We start from the raw sequence: 25,162 nt of genomic DNA on the forward strand, positions 1-25,162 counted from the left end.
ACGAGCAACATTTTTCGCGTGTTTGTTGCGTCTTTTTTTGTTGCAAAGTTGATAACGCTTTAATAGCCGAATTCTTATTCGGTAATAAAATGTTTGAACAAATACTGCACATTGCATACTGGTTAGGTATTAAAGATAATTGAGAAAAAACAGCTTGAATTCGTTTCAACGAAGGATTGACGAGAAATTTTAAATCCTAGCTGAAACGTTCAACTTTGCCCCTTTCGTTTATGGGATATAATATCAACAGTTTCGTTATTGTTTATTATGGCCTTTACAAAATTTACTCAAAAGATATGGACGGGAAGTTAAACACTCAAGAAGTCTGTAAAAGTAATTTGAAAAGATTTATTCGCGAGAAAGACGACGAGAGGACAAAAATCTCTTTATGAATTTCTCTTTGTTTGTTCCATTGATGATCGTTGTACATAAAAAAATCACTCAATATTCCTTTCATATATATCATACTAAACGAAGTAATGTTTCCAATGCAAAGGTTAATCTTTACAATCTTGCATTGAGAAACAGCTTGAACGAAGATTCTTATACTTCAAATTACGTTAACCGTCGCTAACGTGTATAAATCAGATATTATAGTTAATTTTGTCTGCGTGATCGTTCGCAGTCATTGCATTTCGCTTCTCGTAAAGCGTGCAACGTCGAAGGCTACCTTGATGCCTTAATGTAACATCTTTGTTCTTTCGTGTAATATGGAGTTCAAGGCGATATACGATAAAAAGTAATTGAGTTTTATAGAAAGGCGATGGTGCAAAAAAAAAAAAAAACGCTAAGATTAAATTCAATAGATGGACTGAAAAGTCTGTCATTGAGAGAGGACTGATTTACTAATATGGTTAATGGTAAAAAAAAAATTATAGTCTAGGCTGTATCGTGTTTTCCATTGATGCGAAAACATAGTAGATGTTTGTTACGAGTATGTTATAAAGTATATTTATAAACTAATGTTAATCTGAATTTAATATAATTAGAATTTACCGTATGAATTTTCGAAATATATAAATTACTAGCTTTTTCATATTTTTTATTTTAATATATTTAGATCGCATAATTCATAATATAGATTGAAAAGAATTTAAGTAAGATAACTACAAGGATTATTCAGAAGTAGGTAATTGTGAATTAAACTTAAAGTATGAAAGTAAATTGCAAATCGTAAGCTATATTTCAGTAAAAAAAAAAAAATTACGTTATAGAAACTGTAAGTGAAAATCTATCAAAGTTTCGAAAATTTCTAATTATTCCCATATGTTGCATTTGTTCTCAGGATTCATAGGACTACCTACTGGACAGTTGAAAGCTTTGGCGAAATCTTCTGAATTTGACACCGGACCAATAACTCTTAAACGTGCCGTACTATGCACGTCATATTTGCTCTGAGATATTAATTCTTCTTTGTCTGCTGTTTCGCACCATAACTGTAAGTAAAATTTTTAATGTTTAAGTTACACAATAGGACAAATTTTACTATCTCTGTTTAAATATCACATTCATATCTAATAATTTTGAAAATAAATTTAAAAATATTATCAAAAGAGGAGGAGAAATAATCTTATTTTTCCTAAAAAATAATATGTCGTGTAGAATGTAGGAATATATCACATTCCAAAACAGTTATTTATTCATTTTTACTAGGAATTTTAAACGTAAAAAGGCAATCCTTACTGAATTTATGTAGAAGGCTGCGTATATTTAAATTTCTTAAATTAATTTTAAATTTGAAGAATTGATGTCTTAATCGAAGAAGTGTCACAAAAACTTACGTTTGCAAATGACAAGAAGAAAAGTTGGTCGTTGCTAAATTGTTCTAGTCCTGGTAGAGCAGGGTCCGCATTTGTACATTCTCGTTCCCTGCGTTTATAAGCACCGAATACAGCGTGCAGACCCATCGAATCCGCAATATTTTCACCTGCGGTTCTGTTACCATAATTCTGAAATATTTAGAATAATTAACATTTGCCATAGACTCAGTTGTATTTTTTAGCTCGGATAATAATTCGTTCTATCTTAAATTACAGGGTATAGATGAACTTTAAATTAGGGCGAATTTATTTAATTAGCTTAAATCATTTAACGTAATGAATTAGGTGTTTACAAATTTAAAAAGTTAATCGTTTACTTTCTTTTCTGTTTGAAGCAATATCGAGTTAAAATAAAATATAGTAATTTCATATAATTGCTGCTGATTATACTATTTTCGTATAAAAATAGAGACAAAGTTAAAAAATGTTTATATAAAATCAGTAATTCTTTAAATTCCTGTATAAAAATAAGTTACGATATATCTGTAGAGTTAGAATTAACGTCAAGAACCTTGATCGTGTAATTTTCTCCTTTGATGATACTATAACCATCGTATTGGTTCACGAAACATATTGCTCTCTTATCATAAGCGTCTGCCATTGCAGTTAGCCATTCCACTTGATTTCCTTCTTCGTCATAAAGATGACCTAATTTCAATTGATACATTAAGTCTTGTTCATTATTCGTCAAGTTGTAATATTTTCATAATAATTCACCTTCATCGTCGAATCCGTGATTTACTTCATGACCCATGACGAGACCAATAATACCGAAATTCACATACCTGAAGGATCAATTTTACATTCGATAATAATAATTATATTTATATTTAAATATCTTCAATACGGCATATGTATGTAAATATTGAAAAATTTGTTATTTACCAAGGTCGATTTTGAGCAAACAATGGATTTTGCAAATCTGCCGCCGTGATTGCTGTATTGAAAGAATATAGTCTGTTATATCATTCTTCGTATTTGATCAAGAAAAATATAATTAATCGTATCATAATTCTATAATTCTATATTTGTAAAATATGTTTTGAAATACGTACATATAGAATTATCGTTTGGTATGAAGAAAGCATTCAATTCCAGGGGATCCATCTCGTAACTACAAAGTTATACAGGTATATATATTATACATAAATATACACGTAGATGTATACATGTGGATATATACCTTGTATATCATGCATAAATATGTATAACATCGATTAACATAAATACGACATTTAAGTTACTTTTTAAAGTTAGTTATTTTAAAACGAAAGCTTACGTATCGCCATCGTTATCTACCATTCGTCGTAAGTTTTTCCATCTAGAGTATCTCACATAGTTGAGGAAGTTCTCGTAGAATGAAGTACCGACTGTAAACTTTAAAAATATGAAACGCGATTCATTACCATGAAAGGTTAACTATAATATATATATATGTATATACACAGATTACCTTAACGAATATTAAATTTCTAGTAGATTTAATTTAAAGTTACGATTAACGTAATAATTAATTTCAAGACTATAAATCCCTATTACATGCTTGAGTTACCATCATTGATTATTATTTAAAATAAAATTACCCCTCGGAAGTAGCGTTTTACGAGTGTAGAGTTTTGGAGCCAACTTGGATAGCCAACCCAGTTCTTCATGTGCACTAATTTGTCCAAAACAAAATGTTTAGTATCAGCGTCCATCCATTCCGACGCTTCGATCCGATATTCGATTTCCTTTTGTATGTCATCGATCATGTCTTTGGCCTTTGGATATTCAAGGGATGTTAATGAATGTCAAACGTTGAAAATATTTTTTATCTCCGTAAGGTAGGAAGGTGCGTAATTAAAATTATTACCATTTTTGCTACGTTTTCTGGCAGATATCGTTTAATGTATTCGTATCCTGCTAGTTTACCCAGTGGCGCAATTTCCAGGCACATATCCTCTCTATGGAAATACAAATTAAAGTAACGTGTAATTTTAACAATTTTCAACGAATCGTGTTATTATACAAACCTTGTGAAATATAACCACTCTGCGGACCATTGTCCATACAATTCTGTTAGTTCTGATGGTCCAGCTACCATTATCTTACTAATGAAGAGCCAATGAATATAGTTAACTGCAACAAACGAAAGAGTTTAATATTTTAATTCGATTAGAATGGAAATATCTTTAACATCGATCAATTTACCAAGTACTCTTTCTGGAGTTTTTGCGAGCAAGGTATGAAGTTCTTCCATATATTTGGGATACGGTACAAAAACTTCTACGTCGTTATCAAACTCCAATCCAGCCTCGGAAAATATTTTTTGTATTTTTCTCACCCAATTTATCTAGATATTCGTAAATTATATAAATTTTCATTTCAATATTCGCGAATCTTATATAAGTGGAATATAAAATAAATAAAATTTTTTACTCTATTAGTACGCGAAATAGGACCTAAATCTTCGTAGTATTGTTGCAATTCTTTAAGCGTTATATTCTCGATGTTATTATCGTCATCCTCAACGGCAAGTACGATCTGAAATAAATAAATATCGTTATTAACAAATATTTATATTATATTCACGCAAATTCATATCTTCCCGAACATAGTTAAAAGATTAAAATCTATGCAAATAATTTGCTTTATTTATTAAATATTACATAGATACATGTATTTTTGCACATTATACGTATCCTATGGATTTTTGTATCTTAGAATTTCCCATGTTTGCATAAAATCTGCAGTCTAGTTACGAACTAATGTAGAATACGTAAAAACAATAGATTACTTACTTCTGTCAAATTAACGATAAATTTTACGAGATCTTCGATATCTTTCACCATTTGTTCCTCCGATATTTCAATTCCTCTTTCCTTAGAAAGTATTAAAGATACATTTAATATATAATCTCGATATTTTTGTCTTTGCTCTTCAATTTCTTCTTCATCATACTCGTAATTATTATCATAGTCATCATTATCGTCATCTTCGTCATCCTCGTCGTTATCTTCGTCATCATCTTCGTCATTCTCATCGTTATCATCGTCGTCATCGTAGTTCTCTTCCTCGTTATCGTCTTCGTTAGCTTCGTCACTATATTCGTTATATTCGTTATATTCATCGTTGTTATTACTTTCGTCATACGTATCTTCGGTATAGTCGGATAGTTGCCTATGTTTCAAAACGTTCATCTTGTTTGCAACGTGATGCGCTGTGGCGCCTGTAATTTTCTGGTGCTTATGATTTTCTCCGGCATGAACCTTTGCTTTCGTTCCAGTCCTCTGCAATTTCTTCTTCATCTTCTCTTCGTAGGTATGTTTTCCCAATGCTTTGTTCTTATTATGCATCCTTCTGCTATGCCCTAATTGCTTGGTAATCTTCCTTCTGTGTATTTTCCTCTTGCGTAATACTTCCCCTTCTTCGTTGTTCTCTTTCACCTTCTTCTTCTTGTTATTATGTTTATTGCGACTTAAGTGGTTTCGTAAATTTTTCCTTATCGTTTTATCTTTCATATTATGTTTCTTTGTGATCGACTTATTGCGTGACAAATGTCCATTATTGTTGACCTTATTGTTGGTATTATATTTATTAGCCTTTAGTTTACGCAATAGTCTATGAAGAGCTTTCTCGCTTATAATATTCCTTTTAGTTCTTTTCGTCTTTTTCTTTTTACCAATGATATTATGCATGACTTTTTTCTTATTATGCCCTTTCTTAGCGTGACCTAATTTTCTCTGGTATTTTCTAGCAATCATTTTCTTCTTCCTCGTCTCTCCTTCTTCATCTTCTTCTACAGTGTTCCAGTCGTCCTCTGATTCATTCTCCTCTTCATCTTCTTCGTCATTCTCTTCATGCTGCTTTTGTTCTGCTCTTTCCCTACTTCCTTTTTCCTGACTACCTTCTCCACTTTCGTTATTTTCATCGCTGCTGTCTAAATTCAATATTTTCTCGACAGTAATAAGCTCATATGCACCATGCGGTAAATGAGGTAACATAATCTGAAATATCGAAAAATAATATTTATCGTAGCGAATATATAAATGTTTGTCCTCGATCGTAGTAGAGTAGATTTTTATGAATTATAATCGTACAATTATCGTATGGTTGCTTTCAGGTGATAGTGGGACGTAATGTAAATCGTGAAATGCGTTAAATCCTAATAAACGAGCAAATTGGTCATCGACTATTTGCCAGTTGTATATATCCTCATCCCACTCTCCCTCTTCCATGATAAGTGGCCATCCTCCGTGTCTCCATAGGGTTGACAATATTGGTTCCACTCCTCTTTTTTCTATGGCATCTGTAAAACATTTATTATTGTTATTATTATTAATTTACATCCGATTTATCTCTGTTTATATAATCTTTATATATAATTATACCGATTATTGTTTCATTTCTCTATTATATTTTATTTTTCGACCTGACAGACTTGAAGAAAGAAGTTGCTTAGTTTAGCTTAAAGAAAGCTAAATATATCAATTTATAATTAAATTTTATAATAAAATTTATTGATTTAATACGATATAATGATTTATAAATAGATTATATCGATCATTACTACTATATTTTTCTGTAAATACATAATGAGACGCTGAAAACGTACCTATATCCATACAGCTGTGATACCACTTCTTAGAAAGTCTCACCGCGTAAAGATCGTCAGATTTTGGTTTAACCGAAAGTATATCTGAGAAAACGATAAAACGTTAAAGTACAGTGTCGTCTTTATAAATTTGTATTTCGCTATGAAGCTACTATGATGTGATAATTTAGTGTAATGCTAATACTCTAGGCATAAAGCGAAAGCTACTATTGGTAAAACAATCAATATTTAAGCGCGTGTATAACATGGACACACTAACTTTCAGATTGTTGCCTGACTTTCTCGGCTACCATATCCCATAAGCTCCAGGAGGTCTTATTTTCAGGAAGGGGATTGATTTTCGACCAGTTGCCACAAGCGTACTCATAAAAATCGTCACATGGGTCCACGGACACGTCCATACTGCCCTTGATCAATTGTGCTGTGTCGCGAAGGCAAAAAATTTGGCAATTAATCGTTTTCAAACTTACAAGCGATATATAAATTATTATTCGCTTCGCATAAAATAGAAATTAGAAGATAATAAGCATAAAATTACGAAATTTTATTTTACAATTGACGATTGAAAAAATGATCGATCATTGTATTTATTAAAGAGGCATTCAAATCAAGATTACAGAGAACTAAAAATCTTTTTTTGTTCCTGCTGTATATGATAAAAATATTTTTTAATAGAAATTTTATAAAGGCTACGTTTCATTTTCAAACTGAAAACAAAATTTTATTTCTCATATATCTATTACTTACCAATCAGCTTGCATTCTTCGGTCTTACATACTTCACGTTCATCTTTCTTCGTTTCAACAGCAGCCTTAAATTCAAACAAACGTTGTAAACTGCGAGGATATTTCAGCAGGTCATCGAGTTTTAGACCGGCGTTTATAACGACGCACAGGGACACTCTGGAAGCATTTGCAAAATTAATATAATAAATTACTATACTATTAAATTGAACCAATTATTAAGTTATTATAAATATAAGTATAAATGATTATAGTCAAAGTTACTTAATCAAAGAATTTTCAATGTAAATTCTTACTTACAGTATCAGTAGACGTAACATTTCAACGATGTGATCGTTAGGCTTGAAAGTTAGGCTTTCGATGTGACATCCGGCCTTCCCCTTTTGCAATAGGCGAGAAAAACGGCTGTCGTGAATTTTATACTCATAGAGGAGAGGAAATACAACCAAGAAGCTATTTCTATTTTAACCTGATAAAAATTGTATTGTGATAAAATATTTTCTGATAAATATTGCAACAATTATGTAAATCTGCATCCTCTGCCCTTGCGATTTTGCAGATAAAATATCTTAATACAACATCCAGGAACTTCATTCATCCTGATGTTCCATTCATTTCCTTTCGGTATGGATGATTATGTATTTTAACTAGAGTCCTTGACGCTTTGATAATTTCAATTAAATGCATTCCATATAAGTAGGTGTATGTAGAAATCTCTTCACTTAAAATATATGAAATCTATAACAAAAGAAGTTATTATCTATTTATGTTGATCTTACACGCTTAACTTGCATGTTTCTTTTCATTTACGTAAATTTCAGTGTTTGTTATTCCTGAGATATTGATTGGTTTTTATAGCAAAAATATGAATGTAAAGATGAATGTAAATTAAATTTTCACCTTTGTACGATAAGGAAGAAGGTACTTATGAAAAAGGAAGAAAATATTTATAAAATTAAAAATGTCTCGATTATAGAATGTTTTATTTGTCAACGAGCTTTCTGCTCATTCTGCTAGACATAAGCATTCACATTTATAGATTCTCAAATAACAATATGTAATACTTATGCTATGATAAAGGAAAGTTATGGGTAACCATTTATAAAAATTACGGAAGATGCTGCATTAACTTATGACTATTATCAAATTCTTGGGATGCCTTAGCGTAATTGCCTTAATTCCCTTAATAAAATACATTTTGTATGAAACGTTATCCAAACTGAACAAAATGAGGCATAGTTCATATAATTTATGTATTTTAACTTTTAATACGATAATAGTTCTTTCATTTAAAACAATTTCTCTACTATTTGATCGTTATTTATAAATTTTTATTAATACCATAAATTTTAAGAATGCAGTGAGAATAGGATAAAATAAAATGACATATGAATTTCATAATTTTATTGTTTTCACATTTTTTGATGCGAAAAGTTGATTTTCGAATAAAAATATACGATATGAATATTTTATTAGTAGAAATTATACTTAATTATAATTGTCATGAACACATAGAAGTATTTAAAATTTTAAATGCTTCGATGATTAATTATTTATCTTTTATTCATTTTCCATCCAATCAATGATACATAATCTCTTTATTCCCATATACTACATTTCTCCGTTGGGTTCATAGGGCTATTTAATGGGCAATTGTAAGCTTCAGCGAAATCTTTAGAATTAGACATCGAAGTAATTACTCTTAACAAACCGGGACGGTGTAGATCGTCTCTTATTTCCTCTTGTAACTTGTCTGGTTTTATCACTTCACACCACAACTGTAAATTTTAGAACGTATAAATTTATTTTCAAGAATATATTTAATTCATGCATTGTTAAATATAATAATAATAAAGTAATAGTGATAGTAATCAGTAAAAGATAAGTTTTCGGAATAACGATTTGACTAACCGATTTACATTATGAACATGTTATTGCTTTTGATAATTTAAAAACACTGATATCGTATAGTTAAAAAAATAAAAAAATTATCTCACATTAGCAAAGGACAAGAAGAATAGTTGCTCGTTACTCATGTGCTCTAATCCTGGTAGCATAAGGTCTGATTTTCCACATTCTCGTAGTCTTCGTTTATAAGCTTTAAATGCAGAGTTTAAGACCATTGTGTCTGCAATATTTTCATCTGATGTTTGCAGACCATAATTCTATAATTATAAGATAGAGATATATACAAGTATAGTTCTAAAGTAGTTTAGTACAATATATTATATACTTTACATTTATATATATCGTCGTAGTAGAAAATATAACATATAAGACGGAAAGAACTTTATACCTGTGGTGTAGAATCTCCTACTTTCTTCTCCAAAACACCATATCTCGTAAATTGATTTTTGAAGCATTGCGCTGTTTTGTGGTACGCGTCTTTCATTTTACGTGACCAGATCGTGATATCATCATCTTTGTCAAACATACGATCTGCAAGTTATTAGTAATAAATCAGTGCTTTCGTTAACCAAGTTTATGATCAACATTATTTTACAATAATCTACCTATAATACTAAAACCATGATTTATTTGATGACTCACGACTAATCCGATAATACCATAGCTTGTGTACCTACATTAGAGAAATAATACTTTTCAAAGAATTATACGTTGTGAGCAAATTAAATTAATCGTTATAATAATTTTATCGATCTTCGATAAAATAGGCAAATATATTAAATGTGCTAACATATAGGTTCTTACCATGGTTGTCTAAAATCAAAGAGTAGCTGTTGAAAATTTGCTGCTGTTATTTCTGCAATAATAAAAATTCCTTACTACGAATATTGTTAGAAAAATATCTTTCTATTTCTTTTACATCGTTAACGACCTCGATTCTTAGCCAGGTTTCGTTTTTTACTTTGTTTTAAAACTTACGAACGCTATTTTGCCATGGCGAGAACATGGTGTTTACTAACAAAGGATTAAAGTTGTCGCTTGTACGTCTGTAAAAAAGTTAATCTTTTGATTAGCTCAATTCAATGTAAACATAGGTATTTAAAATAATGTATTGTCTTTGTTACGAAAATACTTACTCTTCAAATGCTTCGGAAGCATCCTTCTCTGAAAATAAAGTTTTTAGATTTCTCCATTTCTTATATCTCATAATGCTTAACATGTTTTCGAAATGCGACTTGCTAGCGCTAACCTAAAGTGTGATTATAAAATTAGTCGAATATGAAGTAAAGATATGAAAATCGAAGATAGGTGTGCACTAAAATTAAAAATAAAAGGTATATTAGACTCTTACGCCTCTGAAGTGTCCTTTCATGACAGTAATATTTCGATATGATTTCGGATACTCGATCTGTTTCTTCGCGTATATTAATTTATCCAAAATAATATCTCCGACTTCAATGTCCACCCAAGTTGAATTTTTGACTCGATATTCAACTTCTCTTTGGATCTCGTTTACAGTATCTGAAGCCTTTGGTAATCGCACAAAGAATTTTATAAAATTTTTATGACGATATTACACTACATTGTATTAATATCTTATCTTTTACCGCTTGTAGAACTTCTTCTGGTAAATATCGTTTCGCATATTCGTATCCCAAAATATTTACCGCGTTCATTTCCTCGACACAGTAGTTTGTTCTGTAAAAAGAATTTATTTCTTTGTTTTCTAAAATACTTCAACGTAAAAAGAATATTTTAATCGATATAATGCGCTGTTACCTCCTTATGGGTACTTTACCATCCCAATTATAGTATAATTCTCTCATTTTCTTCGTAGTTGCGTGTATCACTTTACTAAGAAAATTCCAATGTATGTAATTCACTGTATAAAATTTATATTAAATTTGATTAATTATTTATTACTTCATCGTTGTAATAAAATTAATTGTATTATGAATAGGATATATTCAGGCATACCAATTATTCTACTTGGAGTTCTATCTAATAATTTTGTCAACGCTTTGATATAACCATCGGCCGAGGTTAACACATAATCGTCAGGAATTTCCATACCTCCAGTAGCAAACGCATCTTTTATTTTCGTTATCCAGTTAATCTAGAAAGATTAATGGTACAACTTCAATAAATTTTAATTAAGTTTATTCTCTTTTTAAATAGAATAATCTTCCTTACTTTCCCGTTTTCCGTCCGAGCTTTCAAAGCGTCATATCTGTTTTGGAGTGCTTTAAGTTCAGCGGTCAGCGCTTTCTTATATTTGTGTATGTACTGTACACATTAACGTATATTAATGTTTTAATTATAATATATATATAACGTAATTAAATATAGTAGAAAGCTAAGAATCTGGACGTTCGGAGCGTACTCCGATCTTAAACAAATTTTAGCTTTCTAACCGCAAGATATAATATTCTAAATTTAACATTATCAATGTTAAAGTACATAATACAAATATTAACGAATCGTGGATATTTATGCAAATCCATATTTTCAATATTATTAAAAAGAATTAAAAAGATAGAACCTTGGTAGAAAATTGCTTTACCTATCAAATATTATAAAATGTATTTGGATATTTCCTATATATACTTTATGCAATTTTGCACCTTCAAATTTACTCTATCGAAAGTTAAAAGTATATTTTTTCTGTATCTAATACTCTGTAGAAATGTAGACAATTTTAAGAATAAAGAAATAATCATTTTCCGTATCATTCATTCAATGGATTAAGATAAAATGATCGCATTACCGTTAGAAGTCTTATTTGAAATTTAAGCAAGTCGCCAATGTCTTCCAGGAGCCTTTCCCTTGGTATTGAAACGCCTCTTGCTTCAGAAAGCGCTATGCTAACATTTAGTATATACTCTGCGTACATTTTTCTCTTATTTTCCACTTCCATATCTTTTTTATTAGTTTCGTCATAGTTATCGCTATTATCGCTATCGTCGTCATCTCTATTTTCGTTATCGTCATCCTTGTAATCGCCGCTGCCATTTCCACTACTATCTTCGTCATCCCGTTCATAGTCACCGCTCCCATTATCGTCTTCGTCGTCCCATTCATAATCACCACTACCGCTACCACTTGCAGCATTATTGCTATTATCATTCTCTTCATCGTTTTCATCGATTTTACCGCCGCTATTGTATTCTGCTCGATCCGCGCTGATGCCTTCACTTTCGTTATCATCGTCGTCAAAGTACAAGTCGTTATTCGTATCCTCCATTCTTTCATGATTCTTTCCACTATTCGTTTCTGTAGGTTTTTCAACGCTGTCAGATTTATATATTAACTCATGTTCCCACGACTTAACAATTCTTTCCAAGTATCGTCTCTTGTTATCAACTTTTGCTTGCATTACGGCCCCTTTCGTTCCTTCTTCTAACTGTATCTCGATGACATGTTTCTTCATTGTCTTGATCTTTTCGCTTATTCTTTCCCTGTGAATCGTACAATTATTAATATTTTTCTTAACGATTTTCTCTTCTAGGACTTCAAATTCGTCGTCTTCTTTAGAGCGTGGCCATTCCTCGCTACCTCGTTCTTGACTTCCTTCTTCGTGGTCGTCTTCTTCGCTGTTAGCCACGTAGATTTCATCGAAATCTAGAAGTCTGTCCACTTTTGCCGATAATCGAGGAGTATCGACCTGAAACATCAAGCAGCGTTGTTCTTCGCAATCGTTACTTTATAGGTGAAGAATCTCGATTGATCTCAATAATGTCTGGACTAAGTATGACTACCGAGTGAGTAGATACTTACAAACAGCCTTGATCTTTTATTGTAGATCAAGTACCTCATGGGAACCTGTACATCATGGAAACTATTTAATCCTGTCAAACGAGCATAGTAATCGTCCACAATTTGCCATTTGTATATTTCTTGATCCCATTCATCTTTCTCCATTATTAATGGCCAGCCACCTGTCCTCCACATTGTAGATACAAGTGGCTGGAGACCAATTCTTTCTATCTCGTCTGTAAATTAATTGTACAATTTAACTTGACGATGATATTTCGCTCGTACTGTTTTATTAAGATATAAAGATTGTGATATAATTTTAAGATTAACATCTAAAACATGTGTAATATAAATTAGGATAGATGTTATTAATCAAACAATTTTTACCAAATTATGAATTATGTTTTATTAAGAAATACCTGTGTCCAAGCAAGCTTTAAACACCATTTTAGCGAATTTTGTTGCACGCAGATCATCAGGCTTCGCTTCTTCCTCCATAATTTCTAAACAAAAAATGTTAAATTAGAGATATATCGACATTGTTTCGCTACTTTCGTATTTTACGACATTTCGTCTTTGTACGTTTTCAATGGAATATTTGAATAGAAGCAACGAATAGAATATTAAATATATATATAAACAGGTAGATCATGGAAATGTTTAAATTTTTGGCAATCTAACTAAACAGATGAAATTTTGATAGAGATCTGTTTCGACTAATGAATATTATCGTAAATATTCTACTTTGGATATTTTATATATCTTTTCTATATGTACGCAATCTATATGCACACACCAGCAACCATAAGGTAATTAACTTCTTTACACAAGTGAACGATCTTTGTAGAGACGGTACTAATTATAATTATAATCTTAAACGAAAAGAACGAGCAAACCTTTAAGACGGTCATCGACCTTTCTTTCTGCCTTAACTAAGAAATTCCATCGGTTTTCGTCAACAGGAAGTGGATTATGTCTTGGCCAATTGCCACACGAATACTCGTAGAAATCTTCGCATGGATTCACGCTTTGGTTCATACTCTCTCGTAATGACTTCGCTATTAAGTAGCAGACAAATTGAAGCTATTTATTCTCTTATATGGATCCGGTATTTAAAAGATTTCAACAATATAAGATTTGTATATTATTTCGTAGGAAAATCTGTACAGTATGATAAGGAATCTAAGAAATATTTCCTGCTCACCAAGGTACTTGCATTGTTGGGTGAGGCAAAGCGGTCGTTCTTCCTTTAGTTTTGATTCTTCTGTACTTACACTTAGTAACCATCGTAAACCAAAGGATTTATTCAAGATGCCATTGACATCGGCCGCGATCGCAGCCAAAAATACGCTGTAAGATTTATTAAAATCGTATTGAAAAATTATGACGTACGTCATAGATAATTCTACAGTTCATTCGAGCGATAAAAATGTTTTCTATAATTATTACTTACATAATCCATGTGAATTTCATTATAATGTCGTTAATGATATAATGAAAAAGAAAGTAAAAGGAACAGGCGTTACCTCCGATATCCAAACTTCCGATTTATAAAGTGTAGAATCTACCGCAGTTGGCGATTTTATATTTACAGAAAACGGAAAGACCCTGAGTATGTTGATGATAAGCGCTGATAGTATACATTTTGTATCAATACTGGGTAACATCATCACCATTCGCGTTACTTTGGCGGTGTAAAGTAATATTTATTGCACGTTAACATTTATTCAGCAAAATAATATGCATTGCACCGTTCATTCTATCATTTTATTCCTTATCTTATTTGGTATTCTATCGAAGAGTTATAGTCATACAATGTTCGAGATATACGAATACAATATACATCGAAAAATTCAAATTCTTTTGCTAAATTTAGATTAACACTGGTGGATCGTCTAAATATAAGCTACATCTCAAAAGAAATAGACAAACTATCATGTTCATCGACATTCGTGATATTATTTTCGTAACGATTAAAAGATACATACCACTTTCTATCTATTAATTAATTAATTCTATTAATTAAATAACATTTTAAATCTAATTTACAGTGCAGTTTTTATTGTCAGTCCTAGTACAGTTCAATCTGAATATCTTGTGACTCAACATCAGGATGCACGATGCGGGTGAAAGAAACGGTAGCATCGCATCGTTAGATGCGGCAGCATCTGAGCGAATGGGCTGCGCAACCTTATTTTTCATCCGTGGACAGGATAACGTGCGCAAGCTGGTTCTAGGATGCGGACCAATCTGAAAATATATTGCACAAATATACGATGTTAACAACGTTGCCGCATAGACGATGGTGGAATAGTTAGCGACTGGATATCCGTGACAGGAGAGAGTACATCTGAACGGTAGCCAGTTACTCGATCACGGATCGCCTCGACGCTGACACGAATAAGTGAAATGAAATTCATTGATCGAACAGCACACGTTTCGAGTGATAATTGATCGAACTTCGACTGACAGTCTGACTCGTGTTCTTTATCTTAGAAAGGCAAAGAACGTCTTCGAAAATGGAGATTCTCCCCGTATTATCTTCTCTTATCTTCCGTATAATTTCGTTCTTTTGAACGATATATCTATGTAATAATCGAGGGTTTAAAAAACAGGTGGTCTGAGCATCGATATCTTTGATTGGAACAAACTGTGAATAAAACCTAATGTACTTTTTCCAACGCTACACACAAGCGTAGTTTTTGGTTTGAAAATTGATAAGAAAATTCTGTAAACAAATAGGTTTTATGTATCGTGTTCCTTATTTATAAAAAATACACTTACGTACCGCTTTCCTATTGAAATAACGACATAATTTTGTGATCTTTCATTCAATTATCTAAACATCAATTATCTAATCACAAGTTAATTACACTTAATCTGGAAATTAACTGTGTTAGGTAAAACAATGAACAAGAATTAACTAATGATTTGTAGAAGTTGAGAAACATGAAATATGATCAATTTCCTTCGTTGAAATAGCAGCGAGACGCGTGATTTAAGCAATAGTTCTTCTCAAGTACGTAATTTGTAAAAGTAATCGGTAGTCTTTTAAATTAATTATATTCACTTCGTTATGTACGAATTAATAATTCATTCAGATGCATCACGTTGGTTATTATTTGCCGATAACGTTTGAGAATTAATAGATTAACGCGTTTAACATAACGTTCCCCGTTTCATGAATGTGAATGTAAAAGTGAGGCAACGCAACGAGAAGAGCGAGTAAAAGGTTTATAATCGCAATCGGTATCGTCGAAGCTAACCACATGTATGGATGAAAGTCTTTGTACGAGAGACGGCCTAAACGGAGCAATTAAAAAGGAATTACTAAGAAATAGACACGAATCTCACAATTTAATATCTTTATAATAAAATGACGCAATTCATAAATCCAATAATCAAATCATAAAACAGTTAAACATCGTAATTACGTCAGCAATATTATTCGCTGTACATCAATTGGTGAAATTACAATCAAAATGAAATTTAGATTTTATTATAACAAAAACATTATCGCGAGGAAGGTAAATTTAATGTTAAAAGTAAATTAATGTTAAATATAAAAAGCTATTATGTATGGAATATATGTTAAAATTATTACATCATTCCATTGATCCATTATCGTCTAAAATAGAGGAGTCCTTTTCTTCTCTAAAAAAATATAATAAACAATCAATTGCCTTTTCTTGGATCAGCTTATTTCAATTATTGTGCGAGTTTGTTATTCTTATATTTGAATATCTTGGTCAGAAAGACATGAACTTTTCCATACAACCGCAGAATTAAATAATAAATCGATGCTACTGTGGAACGTGGGACTAAATAGGTTCTTGTCTATGCTAGCGTGGAACTAGGTTTTTGTCTATGCTAACGTAGAACTAGGTTCTTGTCTACGGTAGAACTGACTCAATGCAGCACTTGGCCACTTGGTGCAGCGTTTCTTCTCGAAGGTCAACTTAATGTTATGAACGTGAATACTTTCTGTTCCTCTCTGCTAGTAAATATTACGATCATACAAACCGGTCTCAACACTCATATACCAAATCCTAGGGAAAACGATCCGAAAATTGAGCTGTGACTAGTTGTGAAAAGTCAACATGGAAGACAAAAAGGTTCTCGTTCTACGCATGCGTGACATGGTACGAATGTCTCAAATAGAGACAGAGACACTCTATTCATCTCTGTCTGTCTCGCAAGAACGCGGATTTTGTTATCCTTCCATGTTGATTTACACAATTAAACACGACTCAATTTTCGTACAGTTTCCCCTAGCGAGTGTCGAGACCTGTTTATATGATCGTGGTATGTGTAAGTGATTAATTTATGTAGTTTCCGATAGTGATTTGAAAGAAACGGCGATACTTACATAAATATAATCTACTTAATAAATAACAGTAGAACTATTTAATAATAAAACTAAAATAGTAATGTTAAGAGTACTTGATATTTTTTTTTAAGATAATAATTTACCGATAAGGTTATGTTTACGATATATTAAAACAAATTAAAATTTCAAATCATTCTTATGATTCATACCCAAGAATCTTTACATATTATATTGCGCTTAATTTTTTGTAATCCGAGAGTAAAATAAATCTTGAATCGTAAATCTTGTATTACATAAGGAAATAAACGCACGGAAATTTTATTAATACTTTAAGACAATATATGTATGATATTGAACTGGAACACGTAATAATATAATAAAGGTCTTTAAGAACAACTCATCATGTAATATTGAAATATTTACTTGTGATACATAAAGTCTTTCGACATAATCAAGGAAAAAGAAAGTATAAAATTATGTCGACTTTAACGCGCATGCGACTTATGTATGGTGGGGGAATACTACGGGGAAAGATATTCCATATTTTCGATCGAAGAAGTATATCTGCTCCTGCTTTAAAAAAGAACAAAATGGTAAGATTATTATAATAAATTTATAACATTATATATTGCAGAACGTATTATTGTTGTTAATATTTTATGAAAATTAAAATATTTAACCTACAGGAATATGTGCGTGTATCAATTGGAAATTTTATAAATAATCCGCGAACATTAATTTGAAATCTTTATGATAAATTTCGATCTTCTGTTTCATATTATTGAAATTGATGTTTAACTCTGTTTGCAAATTTTTATCGTTTTAAACAAATGAATAATATGTAAAAGCATATATTATTTGTATACTTACACACGAGACATCGTCATTTTTGGGCGTAACAAGTGGTTGAGATCTATTGCATACAAATTGTAATTTTTCATAATTAAAAAGGCAGCAGTTACGAAAAAAATTATTATTAATCAGTTAAAAAGTAAATTTTATATTTATGCAGAAAATTTATTTTTCCGGATTATATACTATTGCGAAATAAGGAGCGATTGAAGCATTGATCTGACATTCCTGTTACTAATATCGTCAGGGAAAACTTTTTGCTTAATTAAAATTGTTTTAAATAGCAATGAATTTTATTAAAAGATTATGTTTATGTAGTTTTGTGATTAAAATTTGAATAAACTTATTACTTGACAAATATATTAAATAGTAATTTAAATTAAACTTAATACATTTTTTAAAAATATATCTTATTTTTAGGGAAAACTTACTCAAGAAGAACGAGAAAAGGATTTAAAACCATTGTTATCTAATGGTTGGTCTGTGCAACAAAATAGGGATGCTATTTATAAGGAATTTTTATTCAAAAACTTTAATCAAGTGTGTTTCACTTTAAAAATTAATCTTTATGAAAAATTATTTAAATTAATTAAAAATTTATTTATGATATATATCACTTTATACTATATTTTTAATGTTATAGATAAGTTATATATTTTTTACATATTTATGTTGACAGGCATTTGGTTTTATGACAAAAGTTGCATTGCAAGCAGAAAAAATGGATCATCACCCTGAATGGTTCAATGTTTACAACAAAGTAAACATTACTTTGTCTTCTCATGATGTAAATGGTTTATCACAGAGGGATGTAAAACTTGCATCTTTCATAGACAAGGCTGCTAAAGTGGGAGAAAACTAAATATTAATTTACAGGATAATTTTTAAATAATTACAATGGATGAATGATATGTTTCTATGATAATAATGTTAATAATGTTCTAGAATTTTTTGATGTTATAAAAATTATATTACATACATATAAATGCTGTAGGTATATTTGTTTCATATTTGTTTTATACTATGACTTCTATAAATAAATACATTTTATTTAATTCAAATTACTTGTAGAATTAATTTGTATTCGTTATGCTATCACAATTTATATATTATCTAGAACAATGAAAATGGATTTTTATAACTATTATTTAAATAATGCAATAAATTATTTAAAGACAAATAATTTATTTCTGAATAATTTATGATAAAGAGAATTTCAAAACATCTAAGTTAACATATTCATGATCTAATCAAAATATGTAGTAATTAGGAAATTATTCTAATCAAAATATATAACAAAGGAATTATTCTTCATCAGAGGCAGGTATGGTTCGTGGGGGTGTTTTGCCAATTGCCCAAGCATCTTTCACAGCTCTTGAAACCCCAGGACCATTATTTATGAGTACAAACAGACCACACAGTGTAACTGCTGAGATCATAAGCAATGTAAAGTGCAGAATTTTTGGCACTACAGGTCCAACAACACTAGGACGTGCATAGTCTGTAATAACAGCTTCCAAACCCCTATATAATATGTGTTACAATATAATAAAAACACATTAAATCTATATAAAAATAAAGAAATAAAAATATTCTGCAGTATGCAAAAAATCATATGTGGTGTGATATCAATAATTTTTTAAAATGAATAATTACCAATGTGAGTGCATTACGACTAATACAGACATTATACCATCAAGAATTGGATTTTCTGCTATTAAAGCAGCAGGTATCAAAATTGGTAGTGCTGTTGAAACAACTCTTTCCATGACCCACAAACGTACATGATCACCTGTGGGTGTACTTGCGTTGCGGCTTATTTGTGTACCTAAAGTGGTAGTTGCTGGGAACTAAAACATATTTACAATAAAATATATATCACAGAAAAGAACTTATAACATAAATATTTGAAATAAATGTTATAACACCAATACCTTTGTTAAGCAATTGGTTTTATTGATAGTTGTACCATAATTTAAACATTGTCTAACGTTGGCAAGACTACTAGATGTTCTACCAAATTGAGGTAGTTTGCAAGAATTTGCAAAAAGATTAGATTTTGAAAGTAATTCTGTAAAAATAAAAATATGATTTGTATTCTAATTTGGATTGTCTGTATAAAGATTAAATGTTTAATCGAATATTTAGAATATACTAAAAATTATATTAATTTTACATATTCATAAATCACAAGTAATGATCTAATTATCTTATATTATGTATACAGATTTTGTATTTTAGTTTATAATAATACATTATATCAAATAATATCACAATGATTAAAGATATAGAAAAATTTGTTCGATAAGGTTATGTCAATGTCATTCAAAATAGTAAAAATTACATAAATCAAAACAATTTATATATCTTTTCATGTTTCAAACCCCACTTACCTAGTTGTTTAACCTTATGAATGATGGTGGGAGATACTACTTTCTTTAAAATCATTTTGTTATTGTAAAATACAAGACTTTTAAATCTGCACTTGTTTGTAGAGAACGGTGAACTATGAACTCCTCTTTAATTTTTTATGACAATTAAATATTACGATTCTAATCTCCTATAAAAGTATGTGTGTATAATTATAGAGATGAATTTTCTGTATCGACTATTTTCACCTCGACTATTTCGTTCGACTTATCGAATGATTGCAACGATCATTTAATTTGATCTGAATATTTTGATTACGTATAATGTAAGTTGACAGCAAATAATTTGTAAAGTGAAATGTTTTTATTATAATAAAATGTTTTACAAAAATAATTTCGTTCTCTTATACTTTTACTTCTACATTAAGTTCAGTTGAATACAAACAATTTTATTAGTTTATATTTATTATAAATATATATTAATATATATACTCTTTTTTGTAATAATATCTTTTATAACAATATATATACTCTTTTTTGTAATAATATCTTTTATAATATTTAATTAATCAGAAAATTACAAGATACTTGAAATTATCTGAAAATTGTTCCTGGTTGAGAAACACTGCTTCGAAACACGTTATTTACCAGGTTATAGTCTTGTACTTGCAAATAACAATTCGTTTCTGATATTATACTTATGTTGAATTTTTAAGTGAGAAAATAAAATTTGAAAAAATTTGACAAACAAATTATTAAATGCAATGTCTGAAACAGTAATTAAAAATACCGATTCTGGAAACAACTTGAATCATAATATTAAACAAGAATTTGCACAAGAATGTACGTCTGAAAAATATAAAAAAAATTTTAGAAAAGATAATAAATGGAGCGGTGATTACAGAAAAAATAGAGGATCGTATAACAGTGGTAAGCTTTCAGAAGAAACATATTTTAAATATCATTTTTGCGAAACCAATCCTTTCACGTTTGAAATTTTTTTAAAGGATTCCGAAATAATAATTTTGGCAATAAACCTTTTAAACGTAATTTTAATAATTGGTCGAATTTCCAATCAAATGGAAAAAGAAAGAAATTGAAAGTTGGAAACAGGCTAAAGGAATGCGATGTTGGAATTACAGAGTTTATAGGAAATGATGGATTTTTTGGTGTTATTAAAGAAAGATATACAGATTTTCATGTTAACGAAATTGCTCTTGATGGACAAATCGCTAAATTAACAAATCAAGACATTCCATCAGATGGAGAAGATGACAAAAATTTACAAGACTTAAAAAAGATGATATCGGATACTCTTTGGAATCAACTACAGAAATTAAAAGAATCAGAAGAATCTACCATAGAAATTGATGTAACGGACATGGATAAGGATCAGCGTAGAGCAATTCATAGAATTGCTATGACAATGAAGAATATTAGTAGCCAAACTATAGATAAGGAAAATAAAAAGATCATGATGATTTTACCAAATAAAAATAATAGCAGTGCTGGTATGTTATATCCATTTTCAATTCAAAATGTATTATTATTGATTTATATATGATACATTTTGCCCTCAGGTCGTAACTTCCGGAGAGATAAACGGGTAGATTGGAAAAAGCTAGGAGAATATTGTTACTTTTTGTTACACAAAGTGAATATGGATACAATGGATGCTCTGAATCAATTAGCCATGAATTTACATTTAAGGCCAAATAATTTTAGTTATGCTGGAACAAAGGATCGTAGAGCATGGACTACTCAATGGGTTAGTGTCAGGAAAGTTTTACCCACAGATATATTAAGAGCAGCAAAAAATGTACGTGGAGCATATGTAGGAAACTTTAAATTTGAAACAGAATCTTTGAAACTAGGCATGTTGAATGGTAATTCCTTTAGAATTGCTTTGAGAAACGTCAGTGGAACAGATGAGCAAATTGAAAAAACCATGATTTCTTTGAGAGATCATGGATTTATAAATTACTATGGTCTGCAAAGATTTGGTACTGTAGCTACTATTCCAACTTATGAAATAGGCAAAGCTTTACTTCAAGGTAATTCTCTTAATTTAATTTACACAACAATTTAACTTTTCTAATTTTGTGCAAACTTTGTCTAATATAAGAGTATATATTTTGTATTGTACAAAAAATAGGTAAATGGAACGAAGCGATCAATTTAATTTTGAAGCCTAGAGAAGAAGAACAGGACGAAGACTTGGTAGAAGCTAGAAAAATATATGAAAAAACTAAAGATGCAAGTGCTGCATATAACAGGATTAGAAGATACGATAAAATAGAGGCTACACTTTTAAAGGGTCTTAGTATATCTGGTATTCATAATCCTCAAGGTGCTTTGGATTCAATACCCAGGAATGCTCGCTTAATGTATATTCACGCCTATCAAAGTTTTGTATGGAATTATATGGTATCAAGAAGGATAAAAGAATTTGGAAGAAATCCTATAGTAGGGGATTTAGTATATGGAAAAAATGTAAAACATAATGATAATGAAGGAGAATTTGTTTATGATAATGGAAGCGAACTTGCAACTGAAGGTAATGAAGAACCTATTAAAAAAATAAGTAGACTTGAAAGCGAAATGGATGTAGACGTAAAGATCGAGAAATCTTCCGAAGCATCTGAAGAATTATCAAATACTTTGGTGGAAGAAGTAACAGGTGCTGCAGAATGTTGTCTTAAAATAGATGAGAGTACACAGCAAAGTGAAACTACTAATGAAAAAGATGAAAGCGATGATTCATATAATCTTCCTATGGTAAAAATTCTTGAAGAAGAAGATTTATCAAATTATACTTTGGCAGATGTATTAATGCCTCTAGTTGGCTGGAAAGTTACATACCCACCTTATGCTAAACCATGGTTCGATGAGTTTTTAGCAAAAGATGGATTAACTACTGACTTGAGACAGAAGAATAAGTAAGTTACCAAAAATGAATTTTCGACCTATTATTTTTGTGTTATAATATTTTTTATGTTTTATATCTATTTAATTTTAGAAAATATAATTTGGGAGGTGCCTATAGAAGGATATTGCAAATTCCTTCAAATTTATCTTGGAACATTGCGCATTATTCGGAGAAACATAGCGATCTTATTATGTGCGATATGGACGAAATGAGGAGGTCATCAGCTCCAAAAAATGATCCAGGTATAATCTTTCACCGCTATATTTTTCAATTTTTCAGCGTACATTAAGATATTTTTATTTTTTATTAAAAGCTAATAAATATGCGTGAAATTTTCCAATTTTTCAGAGGGGCAATATAAAGCTTTAATAATAGAAATGTCTTTAAAATCTTCTACATATGCAACTATGGCGTTGCGCGAAATTTTAAAATCTGATACTTCACCGCAAGCACAAGCTGCTCATTCTGCTGCATGTAACATGGAGGTAGAGAATTCAAGCACTTTGAAAGATCTTGCAGAGAGCGAAAATACTAGTATCTGAAGCAATATAAAGCTGTGATAACTTCCTTGTACGATTAAATAAAATATGAAAACCACTATTCCTATTAAAATGTAATTTAAAATATTTGATGACATATAAGTCATTTTGACGTATAAGTTCATTTTACTTCTATCTCATTTCCATATAAACAGATAAAAATGTTTAGTGACAAAGAAATACATTTTATTTTTATCTTAAGTAGGAGTGCATTTTGTTTCGATTATTTTTACATTTTTCAAATGTAAAATGATTTCAAAAATGAAATAATATTGTTTTTATTTTTACATATATACACATAATGAAGTACAATAAACTTTGAAATATTCAACATCTGTGTATTTCTTTAAAAATGTATCTCAATTTTATAAACTGAAAGGTGTGGTATCATCTACTTTAAAGCTTAAAATAGGGAGGAAGCATCTTCGAAATCGATCTTTCACGATAATGTTGCGATGTACATAGTATATATAAATCGGGGTATTGTCACGTGTGGTCGATGAAGAAGCGATTTGTAATGATTCCGAGGAGACTTCTATAGCGTTAATATCCTCTCAGGTGACAAACGAGGGAATGACGCTGCAGGACGTCCGGCGTCCCGATGCCATACGACAAATTATCTCACCTCCGCTCTGGCCGAATACCGTGAAAAATCGCCGATATCGTGACGAAGCGTTACTGTTCAAAAACGTATCGTTCTATTGGGATAATTAAGCGTTATTTTAGTTTAATCTCATTATACAGCATCTTCTCATAATAAATATTAACACACGGACGGAATTATTGAAGTTATTAGAAATTTAAAGTTGTTACATTGCAATTAATAAAACACAATGTGAAAATAAATAAAAGTATTATCGGATTGCAATATGTTACTGTAGTTTAATAAATAAATTGTAAGGCATTGAATATCAATTGATTAATCTTGTAATTATAGATTCAATAATGTAAATGTTTGATTGGAATACATTGTTTTTTTGAAAATATTTAATGCCAAAAAGGAAGAATTTTAAGCCAGACGTACAATTATGATTGAGCAAATGCTTCAAACGTTAGGAAATATTTCTTGGAATATTTTTTAAACATGCTTATTGTAGGAAATGTGGTTTGTTGCATGACTTTTACTTTGCGCGAGAATGCGGTGTCATTCGAACATCTTTGGTACTGGTTGGCACTATAGAATAATAGGAAGCACAATATGGAGTGACAATATGTTATTTAACTATTAACTATATTGTAGTATTCTTCCTACGTAGCAAGTTTAAGAGATAGCTTTTATTTTCTCCTCTCAAATAATGCAGATCATGGAAGTACGTGTAGAG

The 25,162-nt window shown here is 30.4% G+C and overlaps 5 protein-coding genes across 6 annotated transcripts; 2 read left to right on the top strand and 3 right to left on the bottom strand.

The window, feature by feature from the left end:
- Positions 1–1,160: 1,160 nt before the first annotated feature.
- On the bottom strand, positions 1,161–7,599 carry LOC117242764 (neprilysin-11-like). Its single transcript, XM_033509682.1, is given in 19 exon segments — positions 1,161–1,436; positions 1,782–1,949; positions 2,332–2,468; positions 2,538–2,605; positions 2,706–2,757; positions 2,876–2,934; positions 3,100–3,197; positions 3,404–3,580; positions 3,673–3,763; positions 3,833–3,938; positions 4,011–4,152; positions 4,239–4,343; positions 4,601–5,806; positions 5,900–6,108; positions 6,415–6,498; positions 6,674–6,835; positions 7,162–7,316; positions 7,458–7,536; positions 7,539–7,599. Coding segments are annotated over 19 exon segments (3,324 nt in total). The 5' UTR covers positions 7,585–7,599; the 3' UTR covers positions 1,161–1,256.
- A 949-nt stretch (positions 7,600–8,548) lies between these two features.
- On the bottom strand, positions 8,549–14,501 carry LOC117242765 (membrane metallo-endopeptidase-like 1). The gene is made up of 18 exons (XM_033509683.1): positions 14,275–14,501; positions 14,026–14,171; positions 13,718–13,879; positions 13,241–13,324; positions 12,843–13,057; positions 11,833–12,729; positions 11,259–11,351; positions 11,043–11,181; positions 10,845–10,947; positions 10,673–10,763; positions 10,417–10,593; positions 10,202–10,314; positions 10,044–10,111; positions 9,870–9,921; positions 9,671–9,738; positions 9,454–9,596; positions 9,155–9,322; positions 8,549–8,935 (listed from the first exon to the last, which is right to left on the bottom strand). Exons 1-18 carry the CDS (start codon positions 14,292–14,294, stop codon positions 8,756–8,758), a joined length of 2,919 nt encoding a protein of 972 aa, XP_033365574.1. The 5' UTR covers positions 14,295–14,501; the 3' UTR covers positions 8,549–8,755.
- A 2,511-nt stretch (positions 14,502–17,012) lies between these two features.
- On the top strand, positions 17,013–19,061 carry LOC117242770 (probable pterin-4-alpha-carbinolamine dehydratase). 2 transcript variants are annotated; one of them, XM_033509688.1, is made up of 3 exons: positions 17,013–17,126; positions 18,424–18,543; positions 18,683–19,061. In XM_033509688.1, the coding sequence occupies exons 1-3, from the start codon at positions 17,118–17,120 to the stop codon at positions 18,863–18,865; spliced, it is 312 nt and encodes a 103-aa protein (XP_033365579.1). In that variant the 5' UTR covers positions 17,013–17,117; the 3' UTR covers positions 18,866–19,061. The 2 variants fall into 2 exon arrangements, with proteins under 2 accessions (XP_033365579.1, XP_033365578.1); XM_033509687.1 differs by lacking the exon at positions 17,013–17,126 and adding an exon at positions 17,135–17,744.
- A 110-nt stretch (positions 19,062–19,171) lies between these two features.
- On the bottom strand, positions 19,172–20,643 carry LOC117242769 (succinate dehydrogenase [ubiquinone] cytochrome b small subunit, mitochondrial). The gene is made up of 4 exons (XM_033509686.1): positions 20,397–20,643; positions 19,938–20,074; positions 19,660–19,853; positions 19,172–19,527 (listed from the first exon to the last, which is right to left on the bottom strand). Exons 1-4 carry the CDS (start codon positions 20,449–20,451, stop codon positions 19,308–19,310), a joined length of 606 nt encoding a protein of 201 aa, XP_033365577.1. The 5' UTR covers positions 20,452–20,643; the 3' UTR covers positions 19,172–19,307.
- A 347-nt stretch (positions 20,644–20,990) lies between these two features.
- Positions 20,991–23,944, top strand: LOC117242767 (pseudouridylate synthase 7 homolog). Its single transcript, XM_033509684.1, has 6 exons — positions 20,991–21,302; positions 21,380–21,883; positions 21,953–22,426; positions 22,528–23,311; positions 23,392–23,543; positions 23,650–23,944. Exons 1-6 carry the CDS (start codon positions 21,137–21,139, stop codon positions 23,841–23,843), a joined length of 2,274 nt encoding a protein of 757 aa, XP_033365575.1. The 5' UTR covers positions 20,991–21,136; the 3' UTR covers positions 23,844–23,944.
- The last annotated feature ends 1,218 nt before the right edge of the window (positions 23,945–25,162 follow it).

This window comes from Bombus vosnesenskii, unplaced genomic scaffold (genome assembly GCF_011952255.1).
Source record: "Bombus vosnesenskii isolate JDL3184/JDL3185 unplaced genomic scaffold, Bvos_JDL3184-5_v1.1 scf7180000016279, whole genome shotgun sequence".
Taxonomy (NCBI): domain Eukaryota; kingdom Metazoa; phylum Arthropoda; class Insecta; order Hymenoptera; family Apidae; genus Bombus; species Bombus vosnesenskii.

What these genes read in the sequence shown, in the direction of transcription:
- LOC117242765 (XM_033509683.1), bottom strand. Translation starts at nt 14,294, where the DNA reads ATGAAATTCACATGGATTAT. An exon ending in TAAAGCTTGCTTGGACACAG is followed by an intron (nt 13,058 to 13,240) that starts GTATTTCTTAAT and finishes ATTAATTTACAG; the next exon opens with ACGAGATAGAAAGAATTGGT. An exon ending in GCCATGGCAAAATAGCGTTC is followed by an intron (nt 9,922 to 10,043) that starts GTAAGTTTTAAA and finishes TTATTATTGCAG; the next exon opens with AAATAACAGCAGCAAATTTT.
- LOC117242770 (XM_033509687.1), top strand. Translation starts at nt 17,628, where the DNA reads ATGTCGACTTTAACGCGCATGCGACTTATGTATGGTGGGGGAATACTA. An exon ending in CTTTAAAAAAGAACAAAATG is followed by an intron (nt 17,745 to 18,423) that starts GTAAGATTATTA and finishes TCTTATTTTTAG; the next exon opens with GGAAAACTTACTCAAGAAGA. An exon ending in TATTCAAAAACTTTAATCAA is followed by an intron (nt 18,544 to 18,682) that starts GTGTGTTTCACT and finishes TTATGTTGACAG; the next exon opens with GCATTTGGTTTTATGACAAA.
- LOC117242769 (XM_033509686.1), bottom strand. Translation starts at nt 20,451, where the DNA reads ATGATTTTAAAGAAAGTAGTATCTCCCACCATCATTCATAAGGTTAAA. An exon ending in TCATAAGGTTAAACAACTAG is followed by an intron (nt 20,075 to 20,396) that starts GTAAGTGGGGTT and finishes TTATTTTTACAG; the next exon opens with AATTACTTTCAAAATCTAAT. An exon ending in GTCGTAATGCACTCACATTG is followed by an intron (nt 19,528 to 19,659) that starts GTAATTATTCAT and finishes CATATTATATAG; the next exon opens with GGGTTTGGAAGCTGTTATTA.
- LOC117242767 (XM_033509684.1), top strand. Translation starts at nt 21,137, where the DNA reads ATGTCTGAAACAGTAATTAAAAATACCGATTCTGGAAACAACTTGAAT. An exon ending in TAAAAATAATAGCAGTGCTG is followed by an intron (nt 21,884 to 21,952) that starts GTATGTTATATC and finishes TTTTGCCCTCAG; the next exon opens with GTCGTAACTTCCGGAGAGAT. An exon ending in AGCTCCAAAAAATGATCCAG is followed by an intron (nt 23,544 to 23,649) that starts GTATAATCTTTC and finishes CCAATTTTTCAG; the next exon opens with AGGGGCAATATAAAGCTTTA.